General features: G+C 41.4%; 1 protein-coding gene across 2 annotated transcripts; it reads left to right on the top strand.

Annotated features, from left to right (window-relative positions):
* The first annotated feature begins 5,375 nt into the window (after nt 1–5,375).
* Nucleotides 5,376–13,788, top strand: clic5b (chloride intracellular channel 5b). 2 transcript variants are annotated; one of them, XM_077016842.1, is made up of 6 exons: nt 5,376–5,963; nt 11,645–11,754; nt 11,906–12,031; nt 12,254–12,360; nt 12,611–12,792; nt 12,971–13,788. In XM_077016842.1, the coding sequence occupies exons 1-6, from the start codon at nt 5,469–5,471 to the stop codon at nt 13,133–13,135; spliced, it is 1,185 nt and encodes a 394-aa protein (XP_076872957.1). In that variant the 5' UTR covers nt 5,376–5,468; the 3' UTR covers nt 13,136–13,788. The 2 variants fall into 2 exon arrangements, with proteins under 2 accessions (XP_076872957.1, XP_076872959.1); XM_077016844.1 differs by lacking the exon at nt 5,376–5,963 and adding an exon at nt 9,934–10,237.
* Nucleotides 13,789–14,441: the final 653 nt, after the last annotated feature.

Raw genomic sequence — 14,441 nt, 5'->3', positions numbered from 1 at the left:
GTCATCTGTGTTTTGTTATTAACCAATCTGAAGAGTGCACGTGTGTGCACAGGCGTACGGCCACGGTGGGGCTGTGCAGGGCCTTGTGTTTCTACACCAGAGAGGCTGAACCACATCGTTAGTTGCACACTTCCTGTGTGGCCAATTTACCATCAAACTGCCAGTTCAAAGAAAGATGTGAAGCGGACAATGGAATAATTACAGTGCAGGCTATGTGATATATGTAGTGACATCAAATATGTTGGTAAACAGTTTTTATGATAACTGAAAGCAAACAACTGATATGGATATGGATATTAGTCATAAATAATCAATTTGCTGTTTAGGTCTACTGTTTCTACTTTTAGTGTAATAAAATAAATGTTATGCTTAAAGCTTGTTGATGGTTACAAGTGATATTGCAGGAAGCTATTGTTGTTCAGTGATATATAACACTCTGACCTCATCTCAGTTTTACAAAGATTTGTAATTGTTCAGGTTTAATTACAAATGACACATAACCAGCCAACCTGAGGTCAGCACATATCAAAACTCATCTGACTACAGTTGGTCCTATTAAACGTTCTTCAAGAACAGATCTGTTGCTGTGTTTGCCACACCATCTGTGATTCAGAATACAACTGACTAGCAGAGCAGGGCTACTCACATCTAGAATACATGGGTGAGAATTGCATGAAACTATATAGGTTGTGTAAAAGTAAATGGGACGCAGTTTATTTTGAAATTATTAACATTTTATTATTAGCATTATTTATCCATTTAGTGTAAGGTGTATAACAGCTTTTAAGAATTTTAGATATGTCCAGAATTATGTTCAGCGGTGAACATGACACCAAAATCACAGAATTGTATAGCAAAACACTGTTGTAATAATTAACAGAATGCATTGTGTTTGATATGCAGTATCAATTCTTAAGATGGTTTTTTTAAGGAGAAAACACTTAGCACATATATTCATTTATAGTTATTAAGCACCAAAATATAAACTTTTTTTTTGGTCTCCGATATATGCAGAACAAAATGTATAAACCCCAAACAGCATGGAGAATGCAGATTAAAAAAGAAAGCAATGATTTATGAATTTACTCTGACGTCTTTCATTGCAGACAATATGAACAAAGGATATGTCATGTTTTGTCTGGTGAGCATTTGTAAATATGTATACATCTGCCATTTAGGCATGTAACACATTCCTTGGCATGTAACTATTTAGGGCTTGTAATGAGGTAATACTAATTAAATAATGAGGTCTTTTGAAACAGGTGATGTCAACAAGTGATTGTAATCGTGATTTTGGTACAAAGCAGCACCCAGGTAAAGCTGATCCTATAGCAGCAAACATGGCATGGGACAAGGATCATCACTTTCTGTATCAGCATGAGGAACGTTAATGAAATGTTTTAAATTGTTCCTCAAAGAATGCTAGAAGGACATTTGGATATTTCACTGTCTACAATGCTTAACATAATTAAGCAATGAAAATAATCTGGAGATATTTTAGTGCATACGTGGCAAGGACACATGCCTAAATGAAATAATTGTGAACTCTGAGCCCTGGATAACATTGCAGCAAGAACCACTTTTCTTCTATAATCAATAGAAGAACATGGGGTCAACTTTACTTTGGCAAAGCTTTGTCAAGCACTACAATATGTAATTACATCCACAATTGCCAGTTAAAGGTTTACTGTGCCAAACAAAGTTATGTTAACCGTGTGCAAAAGCACCGGAAACATCTGAGACATTACCAGCACACAGTGGAATAGTGTAATGGGGCTCAGACGAAACAATATTTCAAGCCTCTTTTTGGAAGAAATGGATGCTGAGTGCTCTGGTCCAGAGAACATCCAGATGGCTACATGTCCAGAAGACAGGCCATGGTACGGGGTTGGTGGTGTCCTTGGCAAAGGTAACTTGCACTTCTTTGATGATCCTGAAGTGCATAGAGAATTTAGAGTAACGTATGATGTTTTCAAGATGGCATCTTTTCCAGGGACCGGGACATACACTGCTCAAAAAAATAAAGGGAACACTTAAACAACACTCCAAGTCATCTACACTTCGTGTTCAGATAGGAAGCAACACTGATTGTGAATCAATTTCATCTGCTCTTGTGCAAATGGAACAGACAACAGGTAGAAATGAGAGATTTTCAACTGATTTCAAAGATTTTTATTAATTGAGATCTAGGATGTGTTATTTTAGTGTTCCCTTTATTTTTATGAGCAGTATATTTCAACAAGACAATGCAAAACCACATTTTTGCACACATTACAAAGGGATTGCTGTCGAAGATGGGTGTAGGTGCTCGGCTGGTCTGCCTGGTGTCCCAACTTGTGCAACAGAATGTGTGGCGCAATTTAGATGCCAAATGCAACACAGACACCCAACTGCACACCGTAAGATGTGCAGGAAGAATGGGACAGAATTACACCTGACACATTTTATTAATTTATTATTATAAACATGGGCCTCTTTGCTTAGGTAACTGCCCCAGACCTGGATAAGCGGTTGCAAATGGATGGATGGATGGATGGATGGATGCTGCTTATTATTAAATTGTTAGCAAATTAGATAATGAGTACTGAATAAAAGTTTACAGGTGATTTCAACTTTTGGGTGGTACATGTTTCAAATTTCCTAATATTAATGCTGCAGAAATCGCAGCAGCTCCGTTACTCGTGGTTATATGACGCCCCCAAGTGGCTCAATAACGGTATTGTAACGTTCATTAAATACTACTCCAGGACAGTTTGCTGTTGTCAACTCTTCTCATTTTATTAACGTTAATACAAGTGAACTCCCGCGTTTTGCACTCACACACACACCACAACTTAACTTAAAGAAACAGTAACTTAATAATCCCTTAAGGATCATTACAGTATTAATGCTTTTTTCAGTAATAGGCTATTTGCTGCGTTGAATTGAACCTTAGTCACAGAAAATGATATGAATTGTCAAGAAAAAATGAAAAGCTCCTGGGGATTGTGTGAGGGAAATGTATTGAATTGAATGAAGTGGCTTCATTATATTCATGCAGAATCAAACACCAATATCTAATGGTTTAAATCTTCTCTACTGGACACATCATTCTGCAAGAAGAGGGGATTTTGCAAAGCATCTATTACAATTTTTGCACTTTTGCCCTTGCAATAAGCAAATATGTCCTTGTAGCTGATCCAGAATTGGCTGTATTACATTTGTTGAATCTATCCTCGTTGAACTGATGTATTCAACTCAGATAGTTCTGACTAATCACTCCACTGCTGTATTATCTTTTATGTTTTCCTATAGGAATGAAATTGCTTCTATACAAAGCTTTAAGAGGACCAGAGCCCCCTACCTAGAAGTAGTGGTTAAATCATGCATGGAGTTCATAAAAGTATGGCCACTGCCTTCAAGAGACAAGGAACTAAATCTTGACACCAATTTCTCAGCTGGACCCCATGTAGAAGAATAAATGTTCACTGATTTGTTGTCTTAAAATGCTTATTTTGGTCCTTGTTCAAAATGCACTGAAACAAGTGCTAATTCGGCACTTAAGGAAAACAATGAAATGTCTGTGTGTATATTTATTTTCCTATACGGACTCCGTGTCTGACTGTATATGTCACAACGCTCATAACTGTAGAACTGTGGGCTTCATCTTCACGCGGTTAGTTTGGTGGAGTTTGCATCTGCTAGAAATACTGTAAGATAAATTCACTTCAAAAACAAAAACAAAAACCACCATTAACCAGTGGAATTAATACAGTGAAACAGAAAATCTGCAATAAAAATTTTCAATAGAAAGTCAAGTCGAATTATTTAAGAATATACTTTGCTTATGTAGACTATTATAAACAAACCGAGTCTGACTGCAGTATGAGAGATCTGAAACGTTCTCATCAATCTCCTTTAATTACATGTTGTCCAGTATTACACTGATAAATCTCTGTACACTGAACGTCTTAGTACGACACATAAACAGTCATACGGCCACATAAACAGTAACCAGAACATTCATCAGTAATATAGAAGAAAGATGTTATGTAGGATCTAGGGACATTCACGTCGTGAAGTTCAGTTGATTTTTTAAAATCGGCAAACGATGCGTTCAATAAGGTTTATTGAATGAAAATGCTATAAAATAAAAATATGCAAAAAGATATTAATTAGAATTTGCGACCGAGCTAACCGAGATTAGCTGTCAATAGTTAACGACTAACCGCCAAAAAACGTCACTATAAACAACATAAATATTAAAAGTGAGAAATATCAAGCATTAAACCATACGTTTTAGCCTGCGGATATGAGTTTAAACAACAAATCAAAAGTGTTAACGTTGCGCTTAAAGACAACGACCATACTTCTGTGTGCTTGGGGGTCAGAGAGAATGTCTAGAGGGGCGATGCCCACCAGTGTAATTGGGACAAGTTAATATATTGCCATATTAACTACCGTATCTACTCACGAGTTAACGTGCCATAAATGTTATGAATGTATATGGGCTAAATGTGGCCGTGGGCGGATGACTCTTCTGCTTCCTAATCAAAAGCGTGTTTTTATAACGGAACACCGGTCATTAATGCGATGGGAGTGCGCGTGCGTCTGAACGATGACCGGTCAGCGCCTATGTGGTATCACATTCAAAACTCTATGTGGGGACATTCATGGTCTGGAGGTTAGCGACTCCATGTGGGGACAGTCATGGTCTGGAGGTTAGCGACTCCATGTGGGGACAGTCATGGTCTGGAGGTTAGGGACTCCATGTGGGGACAGTCATGGTCTGGAGGTTAGGGACTCTATGTGGGGACAGTCATGGTCTGGAGGTTAGGGACTCTATGTGGGGACAGTCATGGTCTGGAGGTTAGCGACTCCATGTGGGGACAGTCATGGTCTGGAGGTTAGGGACTCCATGTGGGGACAGTCATGGTCTGGAGGTTAGGGACTCTATGTGGGGACAGTCATGGTCTGGAGGTTAGGGACCTGGTTTTGTGAACAAGGCACCCCAACTGCACCCTGGGTCCTGGGCTAGGGCATGTGTGCACCACGGCCCCATAGTGATCACTATAGTGTGCACTTCTTAAGTCGGGAGCTATTATTTTAAAATTAACAACAGTATGAGTGCAAATTTTATCTTTCATACGACTTGATAAAATGTAAAATAAACAAGTACAATGCTATCTTGAAGACATTAAACCTATAGTCGAACTTCGTTATAACTTTTTTTATAACAGTATAATTTTTTCCATAATAGACCGAGGAACCATATACCACCCAAGTAAGGGAGAACTCGGGTTATTTGCTTTTGTTTGCTCATATTGAAACGACATGACCACAGAACAAAGTTCGTTTATAAGTGATCTGGAGCTACCCACACCCCCTCGCTCAGCAGCAGGTGTCCCGTCCTCGCAGGTGCCGCTCGGAGGATTTCTCCTCACACACTCTACATATTTCTCCTAGACGCCAAAAAAAAGACTTAAATAATGGCAGAAATCGCAGAGGAAAATCTATATGAAAAAATCGACGAGGGAAACATATATGAAAAGCCATTTGACGAGCTTGTTAACCCTGATATGGTTACGTATGACAATCAAGATGCGTTAAACGAAACTAAGGTTAAAGAAGCAATTTACAGTGAAATTGAAGAGTATTCGTCTGTTAATAAAGGAAGAACATCTCCGGATTACATGAACACCACCCAGGCGCTAGAGCCCTGTGCGTTCAGCGAGGATCCTGCCCACATGGACGGAGACGCGGTCTCCTCCAGACGGTCATCCTCCTCTTCCTCCGAGGGGTACGGCGGCCCTAGCGAGGAGGACAACGCCGAGGACGGCATGATTATGGCTTTTACACTTTCAGCAAGCTCACCGTCTGAGCCAGAAGAAATAATTGACTACAGTCTGAAAACCGTGGAAAACAGTGGTGGTGAGGAGAAAGAGGCCGACCCGTCTCAGCCCGAAATCTCTCTGTTTGTCAAGGTAAAGTTATGATTCAGGCAAAAGGGGGTCATTTTAATGGAATGGGATTATTAGGAGGACAAATGGTAAAAGTTGTAAGGAATAAAGGTTTCTTTCCAGGGTTAAAGCTCAGAAATAGGCATAATTATGAATAAAAAAGACCTTTCAACCGTACCATGCAGACTGAAGGTTATGTGGGCGTGCTTTCATGGCAGAGGTTATGATAATCATTATTTAAACCACCTAGATTTTGCCCAGCAGAAAACCGCGAAGAACTACTGTAAAGTAGCTATTTCCTATAGATGATTTGATAACACAGTACAGACAACATATATAGTACAGAAAATGCAATAAAATTAGGTTTATAAAAAAAAGAATATCCAAACAATTGTTGTGAGTGTCTCATTTGGTGATTACTGAATATTGTGACTAGATAAGATATATCCAGATTACAATCTCAAGGAGGCTCCCATTCACTTGGCCAGTATTTTCAATTTTTAACTTCTCGGTTCCTTGAGTCATTTTATTGCTAGCATGTTTTCCAATACCAATGAGATTAAGCCCAACTTTATGTAACATCACCCCGTAAGTGTACATCTTGTCCTTTTAGTGTAGTACAATGTGTAATTAATCTGAGGAAATCTAGCCTACAACGTGCAAATGTGGTATGTAGAGGGTCTGTCTGATATCCATGTGTTCTGACCGTGACATGAGTTTCATCAGGACCTATCAAAATGGCTTAATCATTCACCAGTAACTGCCGTCATGGAAACAGAGGTGAACCCCGTGCAAATTAATCCAAGTGGTCTCTTTGCTTTTTGATAGAGGGGCAATACAATCTGTGGACGTGAGGGGGTCACTTTGCTGATTGAACAGCAGTGATTGGCAGCAGAGTGCATGTTGGGTTGAAGAGAAAGCTGTCAGACTAAACTGGAGAATTTGAACGGAAAGCAGTTTTTGACTATTAAAGGTCATTTAAAGACTTTAGTGAGGGCAGTGCTGTTTGGGGAAGGTCTGGCATGGGCTTAGCTATGAAGAGAAGGAGAGTAATGAATCACATAGCTGAGGTTGTAGCCTACACAGCCACATATTTAAAAATGACTGTTGTTTTTAGAACGTGTTAAAACACATGACAACACAGACATGGGCAATGATTTTCTACAGTTAATAAAAATGGTGGATAAGATTTCACAACCATTTTATGTTCACCTGTTGTCATAAAACAGATCACTGTTGTAAAGAGTTGGGATGGTCACGGAAGGACAGGCCAGACAAGCACTTTCAGAGCACCACGATGACTCATTTATAGGACTTACAGAAACCCTCAACTCTACTGGCTAGTGCAGATGCATGCAGATGTGTCATTTCACTGCATGCACCACGTAATCTAGAACTGTATTACTGTACAGTAAATCCATTTGAAAAATAGTCTATATTATTATTTCTGCATCACATTACCCTAACTGATGCATAACATGAACAAGGCATTTCTTACTGTTCGTACTGCTTAATAACCTCCTAGCCTGTCTGTTAGATTTGAATTTCTATTGTATTCTGAAATGACCTGCCGATGGTCAAGGTTGAAGTGGAGATACCATGTGTGCTATATCACAAGGATTAAAGCAGGTATGTTTATTTGGTAAGATAGGTGTTTAAATAGGAATGAACACATTTAGATAGGCAAGTTTGTGGAAAGGTTTATTATATATTTCTTAAAAGACGTTTGAATTATGAACGGCACGTTACCATCATGAACACACACTATGATTTATATGTGCATAATAATCTGAATACCATTATATAGTTGTGTAGTTATGTATTTGCAACTTGTACAGGTATCCCCTTCACCTCCATGCAGAAAAAAACACATTACAGTTTTTGTTACCTTTGGATTGCCGTTATTCTCAAATATGAATAGCTCTGCAGACATCATAAGTGACACCCTGGAGCTGATGGTTATTTTAGTACCAGGATAATCCCTTTATTTCTGAGTGAGGTTTGGATGGTGAAGACTACACATTCTCCTCTGATCATCTCATGGTTCAGACTAGTCATGCAGTCGAGTGTCCACACACTGGATCAGAACATGAACCAGTGAACTCTGTGATGTCACAATACCAAAACCCATTTGATTTGTGCATCCATGTAGTGACAGGACACTTTGCGTCCTTCTCAGACACCCTGTCCACAGAAGGACACACCTGGACATTCAGTCCCACAAGCAAAGCTGTTATTGGCACTCACAAATGTGTGTATAAAGTAGGTTCCCTGTGCAGCTACTGTATATATATGTGTGTGTGGACCAGGTGTGTACAAGCACATCAGAAGCTGATGATTCAACTGCGTTGATTTTGGAACGATAGAATTGATTATAACAACTTATAGTAATAAATAAATTATAAATAGATTTTTTTGGCCAACACAGAATTCCTGGGCTGATTTTAAACATAAATGTCCACCAATTCTTTAGTTCAAGTCTCATTTCAAAGCACTTATTTGGTTTGGTTTACACATCTATTAACCTCCTTTACTGTCTAAACTTTACTGTTACTGACATGCCTGCTGTGTCACAGTAATGCGTTTCTCCCTTCAGAACACTTTGTGAAACCTGACCTGTGATCCAGGACATGCTCATATTTACAACTATATTATTGGTTCAAATGTTGTCTTGATCCAATTACACATAGTTGCATATAATAGCAGTCAAAACTCCACAGCCCTCTGAAGCATTCAGGATATTGTGAAGAATTTGAATGCATATTAAAATAGAATCTGTTTAGAGTGTTTCGTTGTAATCAAATTTTTGTAATTTTAAAGTAAAAGCTATACAGCATAAAAATCTGTGTATGTAGTACCACAATACTCAGTGTAGTCTTGTAAGCACAGCTAGTGTCAAGGTCCAAAAGATCTTTTCATTCAGGAATAAGCTCAATTTCCAGTTGCTTGCTTATGGTATTCTGACACTAGAGGGCGCTGTTCCGCTTTAGGCTGCTTCCTGCGTTATGCTAATACAGTAGTCTGCTAACACGAATCTCTCCTGTATTATTTTGATTTAATTACACACATTTATATGCAATGCTAGCAGTGTGTTTTTGGCTTACAGTCACAGGTAGATGTATTATCAAAAATGAGTGAAAACTAAGAAATATAAAAAGACTGGTATGGAAACAAGGATCATAGGGGGATAAATATATTTTTGATTTGCTTGATTTTTCCATATAAGCATTTTCAGGAAAGCTTGAAAGACTGTTCTCACCATAAAACCAAAGCCAAGTCATCAAATATTTAGGAGGGAATCTTGTTCCCCAGGGCTTCCGAAGCTCATCACATATAAGCTGCCCTTGCCAGCCACAGCGCTGTGTGTGGGGGCCATTAAAAATGGATGGAGCCCATTCCTCTACTCGTGGTTTCTGGGCCATGACGTGTTACAGTTGGACGTGGAGAAAATGTGATCGGTTGTTGTTTTCTAGATCGCATGCATCTCCGCATGCAATCAGCAAGGGCTCCTCTTTTTTGCACTGACTCTTTAGCTCTAGAATCACAATTTCTTCGATAATGTTAATGGTGTTTAATTCAGTGTTCTTTCAGTAAATTTCAGATGGCTTAAAAAAACAAAAAACAAACTTTCTCAATGTTTGTTGAAGCCTCATTCAGTGTTTGTCCTCTAGAAAATGAGCTTGTTTTTTAGACTAAGCACATGCGATTCACTGTCCACTGTCATGGATGACTTTTCTGTGCCGCACTGAGACCAAAGCCCACATTCACCCGCCATCAAACACCACTGCTGGCCTCGCTGAGCTGCTATGTGGGTTCCTTAGCTTGTTGGCTGGAGATTCTGCCCCTCCCTAGGTGCGGCTCTGCAGGCGAGGGTTTGCCCCAGGGGCATCACTGGCCTCACGCTCAAGGGGAGGGGAGAGAGCTCCTCCCCCAGGAAACCTTTACACCTCCTCCTCCTCTTGCACTGCATCCCTGTTGCAGACGGGGAAAAACAGAACACAGACACCACCACCCCCCCAACCTCACGCGGCCCGTCGCGCATATCAAACCACCTGCTGCTGGATCTGCCCGTCAACCGTGAGGCACAGGGAGTTTTATTTTAGCACACCAGAATATCTGCATTTAAATGCAGCTTGATCAGCCAGAGGGGCTCCTATTTACTGTAAAGATGTGAGGGACACAGGGTCCTCCTTTATGGACTTTTCTCAGTAATTCTGGATCAACAATAATCACCTGTAATGACTGATCTAACTTCAAATGGAGGGGCCCGGGACCCAGATATTGAACTGTTTGTGAAGGTAAGAGAGAAGTGACATGGCAAATATGCATTTGTAAGGAAGGTGTATATCTGGCTCGTATACTGCTCTTTTGAAATGCGGGGAAAGACTGTAACACAATAGTTGATCTAGAGTTACAGCGGCACGTATAACCCAGATCCATCCATCTCCACCCTGGGAGAGGAAAACAGATAAACGGCTGAATAATCATTCCGATCTTGAACACTGGAAAGTGCTTTACTTTTGAATATGAACTGTAGTGGCTGTCATACTTTCTAAACTGTAATGCAGCCATGCCGTGTGGATTGGACATTTTGCACTGCTGTTCCTTAAGCCACTGCAGTCCTCTGAGAGTGTGGCAGGTGGAGGAACACACAGCTAACGAGGTGCTGATGCACAGGAAACAAGACTTTTACCTGCGGATAGAGCAGCCAGCAGCACACCTGTGTGCACACGCGCTTTATGGGCTCATTATCTTTAGCTTATTCTCACTTCGTTCACAGAAAGAAAGCAAAATGGAACACACACACACACACACACACACACACACACACACACACACACACACACACACACACACACACACACACACACACTTCTCTCAACTTTTCATGCCATTAACATCAGTGGACGTGTCCTGCACACTAGAGCTTCTGGACCCATGGCCAACTGGCCCGGACATTCTGGGCTGTGATCCATTATTGTCAGCTGCGTGTTTATTGTTAGATGGGCATGGTGCTGTGACCACAGTTGTATTCTTTCCAGAACTGGGATAGAGGACTGTGTCAGAAGCATAGTGGTTATTTATATACCACCTTACTCAGCTGAACCTTGTGTGTTTATTGTGAAAGATTTTATGGATTGACAATAACCAATCAAAGTCACTATGCACAGTATTACTAAGTCATTATGCACAGTGTGTGTGTGTGTGTGTGTGTGTGTGTGTGTGTGTTTGTGCTTTAAAGAGCCTGCTGTGCCTGTTTCTGTCTAAACCTGTTGTTTTGGGGTTGTCCTGCTTATTTGACCATTTAAATCAAACTCAATCAAATCCACAACATTCCCAACGTTGATGACATTTCTTGGAGTGCCACTCTTTGACCGTTTGATTCTACAGCACCTTTCATTCAATTATTTTCAGAGTTATGAGGTAATATGTGATGTTACCAGCAGAGGGCAGTGTGACGCTTTTCTTTGCCTTAACTTCTCTCACACAACTGAATGAAAGCAATGTACTAGGTTTTACAGCAGCACAGGCCATGCCTTATTTCTTTACCTTTTACATCCTTTTGTTGCTCATGGCCTGTTTTGATGTCAGTGCAATCTTGAATATTGAAAGAGTTGTCCGTCCTGCTGCCTCAAATAAGATCTGTGGCTACACAGTGGACGCTGTGTCATGCCTGTGTTATCCCTGGGTTCTGTTCATCACAGGCGGGCAGTGATGGCGAGAGCATCGGGAACTGTCCTTTCTCTCAGCGTCTCTTCATGATCCTCTGGCTCAAAGGGGTCGTCTTCAACGTCACCACCGTGGACCTGAAGAGGTGAAGTTCCCTCAATGAGCTGCAATGAGCCGCAAGCCACTTTTAGTTTACGATGCGTTGTGTGTGATACAATGCTGAGACACTCCCTTATTCTACAGACTGTCTGGCACCTTTCCTTAGATTAATTTTGTTAGATTTTTATTTTTTTCAGGAAGCCACCTGACTTGCATAATCTGGCTCCAGGAACCCACCCTCCTTTCCTGACCTTCAACGGCGAGGTCAAGACAGACATTAATAAGATCGAAGAGTTTCTAGAGGAAATGTTGGCACCACCAAAGTAAGTTAATATGACTTTTGTACTCCCAGTACATGGTTTTGTAGCTTATGCTGTAGATGATTTGACAGGCTTGACTGCAAAGCAAACACCCAGTCTTCATACTTTTATTACTTCAAATTATACTTTGAATTGTGTCAGGAATATGATTCAATGACAGCTGGAATTTGCCTAAAGCAGCTGCTGGTAAATACGTGTCTGTTTTCTGTCCCCTGTGTTCCTCAGATACCCCAAACTGGCAGCCAAGCACAGGGAGTCCAACACAGCGGGGATTGACATTTTTGCAAAGTTCTCAGCTTACATCAAAAACACCAGGCCAGATGCCGACAGAGGTAGACGCGTCAAACTGGATCGCTTGATCGTATGAATGTAAAGTATTGATGCAGAGATGCCAAAACTCCTACAATTTATTAAAGACTTCACGTCTTTATTGCTCTGAACATAATATTCCCTTAGATTTAAACATTTACACTTATTTAAATTAGTATAATGTCCGATGTTGTTTTGCTTAGTCGTTGCCTTTACTCGTTCAGCATGTATTAAAATATGACCCTTAATCCTGTGCCATCTCGGCTGTGGCAGGATTGGAGAGCAACCTGACGAAAGCCATGTGGAAGTTGGACGAGTACCTGAGCAGCCCGCTGCCCGACGAGATCGACGCAGACAGCATGGAGGAGGAGAAGAGCTCCAGACGCAGCTTCCTGGACGGCAGCGAGCTCACGCTGGCAGACTGCAACCTGCTGCCAAAGCTGCACATCGTCAAGGTGAGGCGTCGGCGCGGGCACGAGACGGCGCGAGTGGGCGTGGCCGTAACCCTCGCCACGGTTCCCCCGACAGGCCGTTTATCTCAGACCGGCCTTACTACACCAGTCTGAAATATAACCCATACAGTTGTCAGCCTTATTCTGTTGCCCATTCCTTTTGCTCTGGGTTTTTTTTTAGGTCGTCGCCAAGAAGTACCGTAACTTCGACATCCCCACGGACATGACGGCGGTGTGGCGCTACTTGAACAGCGCGTACGCGCGCGACGAGTTCACCAACACCTGCGCTGCCGACAAGGAGATCGAGCTGGCCTATCAGGGCGTGGCCAAGCGGCTAACCAAGTGACGTGGCTAGGAACACAGGCTTCACCAACACAGGCTTCACCAACACAGGCCCACAGGGACCTGCTGAACTGTGCTAGGAGTTATGCTGTATAAGTCGTCTTCTATCCTTTAAAACTATGAAAACAGACATTGCAAACGAAACCACTCTGATCACTGATCCCAAAATAAAGAGATGTGATGGCTCTGTGCTGGATCAAGGAGGTCTGGTTCCCCATGGAATGGTTGTGTCTGCCTTGGCTAGATTAATAGTTTTATTATTATTATTGATGAGTTGTATTTCCTCTATTTATTTCCATCATTAATATCAATAGATTATATATTTACAGAGGTTGTTGTCTTATAATTTTGTCTTTTACATGTACATTAAAATTATATCATAATTTTCATATAAGCTTGACAGTTGAAAATAACAATTGATCCAAATGTATAAAAATTGTATAAAATGGATATAAAATGGTATTGCACTGATGATTTTCAGGACTCTTGAATGTTTTCTGAGCATAATATCATATGTTGATGCTTAATTTGTGTCTTAATGATAATGAATGCTTTATGCAAGCACAAAGAACATCTGCGCCGCAGGGTCAAATGAAAGTTTCTCTTGATACAAGAACTGAATAAATCACATTCTCACGGGGCTTTTCCTAACCTCAAGCTGTTTAAATGTAATTCTTTGAAATATTTTAAAGCAGTTTGTCTTTGAAGAGTAAACAGAATATTCAAATTGTGTGCCTTCATATAGAGGTTTCCTGCCAAAAACATTAAACATAAAGCATTTTGCATGCAGTAAACATGTATTATTCTGCTTCAAGAAGCATTTTCTTTCAGCTGTTCTGATAAAACATGTTTTATCACAGTGGTGTTTAACCTCACCCTTCACCAGTAGATGAGGTGGAGTTGGAGGGAGGTGGTGTTGGAGGGAGGTGGTGTTGGAGGGAGGTGGTGTGGGAGGGAGGTGGTGTTGGAGGGAAGTGGTGTGGGAGGGAGGTGGTGTGGGAGGGAGGTGGTGTTGGAGGGAGGGGGTGTTAGAGGGAGGTGATGTGGGATGTAGGTGGTGTTGGAGGGAGGTGGTGTTGGAGGGAGGTGATGTGGGATGTAGGTGGTGTTGGAGGGAGGGGGTGTTGGAGGGAGGGGGTGTGGGAGGGAGGTGGTGTTGGAGGGAGGGGGTGTGGGATGTAGGTGGTGTTGGAGGGAGGGGTGTGGGAGGGAGGTGGTGTTGGAGGGAGGGGTGTGGGAGGGAGGGGTGTGGGAGGGAGGCGGTGTTGGAGGGAGGTGGTGTTGGAGGGAGGGGGTGTGGGATGTAGGTG

The sequence above is a fragment of the Brachyhypopomus gauderio genome, chromosome 9 (assembly GCF_052324685.1).
Source record: "Brachyhypopomus gauderio isolate BG-103 chromosome 9, BGAUD_0.2, whole genome shotgun sequence".
In the NCBI taxonomy this organism is placed as follows: domain Eukaryota; kingdom Metazoa; phylum Chordata; class Actinopteri; order Gymnotiformes; family Hypopomidae; genus Brachyhypopomus; species Brachyhypopomus gauderio.
Note: the sequence above shows the minus strand (reverse complement) of the source record. Positions and strands in the feature narration are given on the sequence as shown.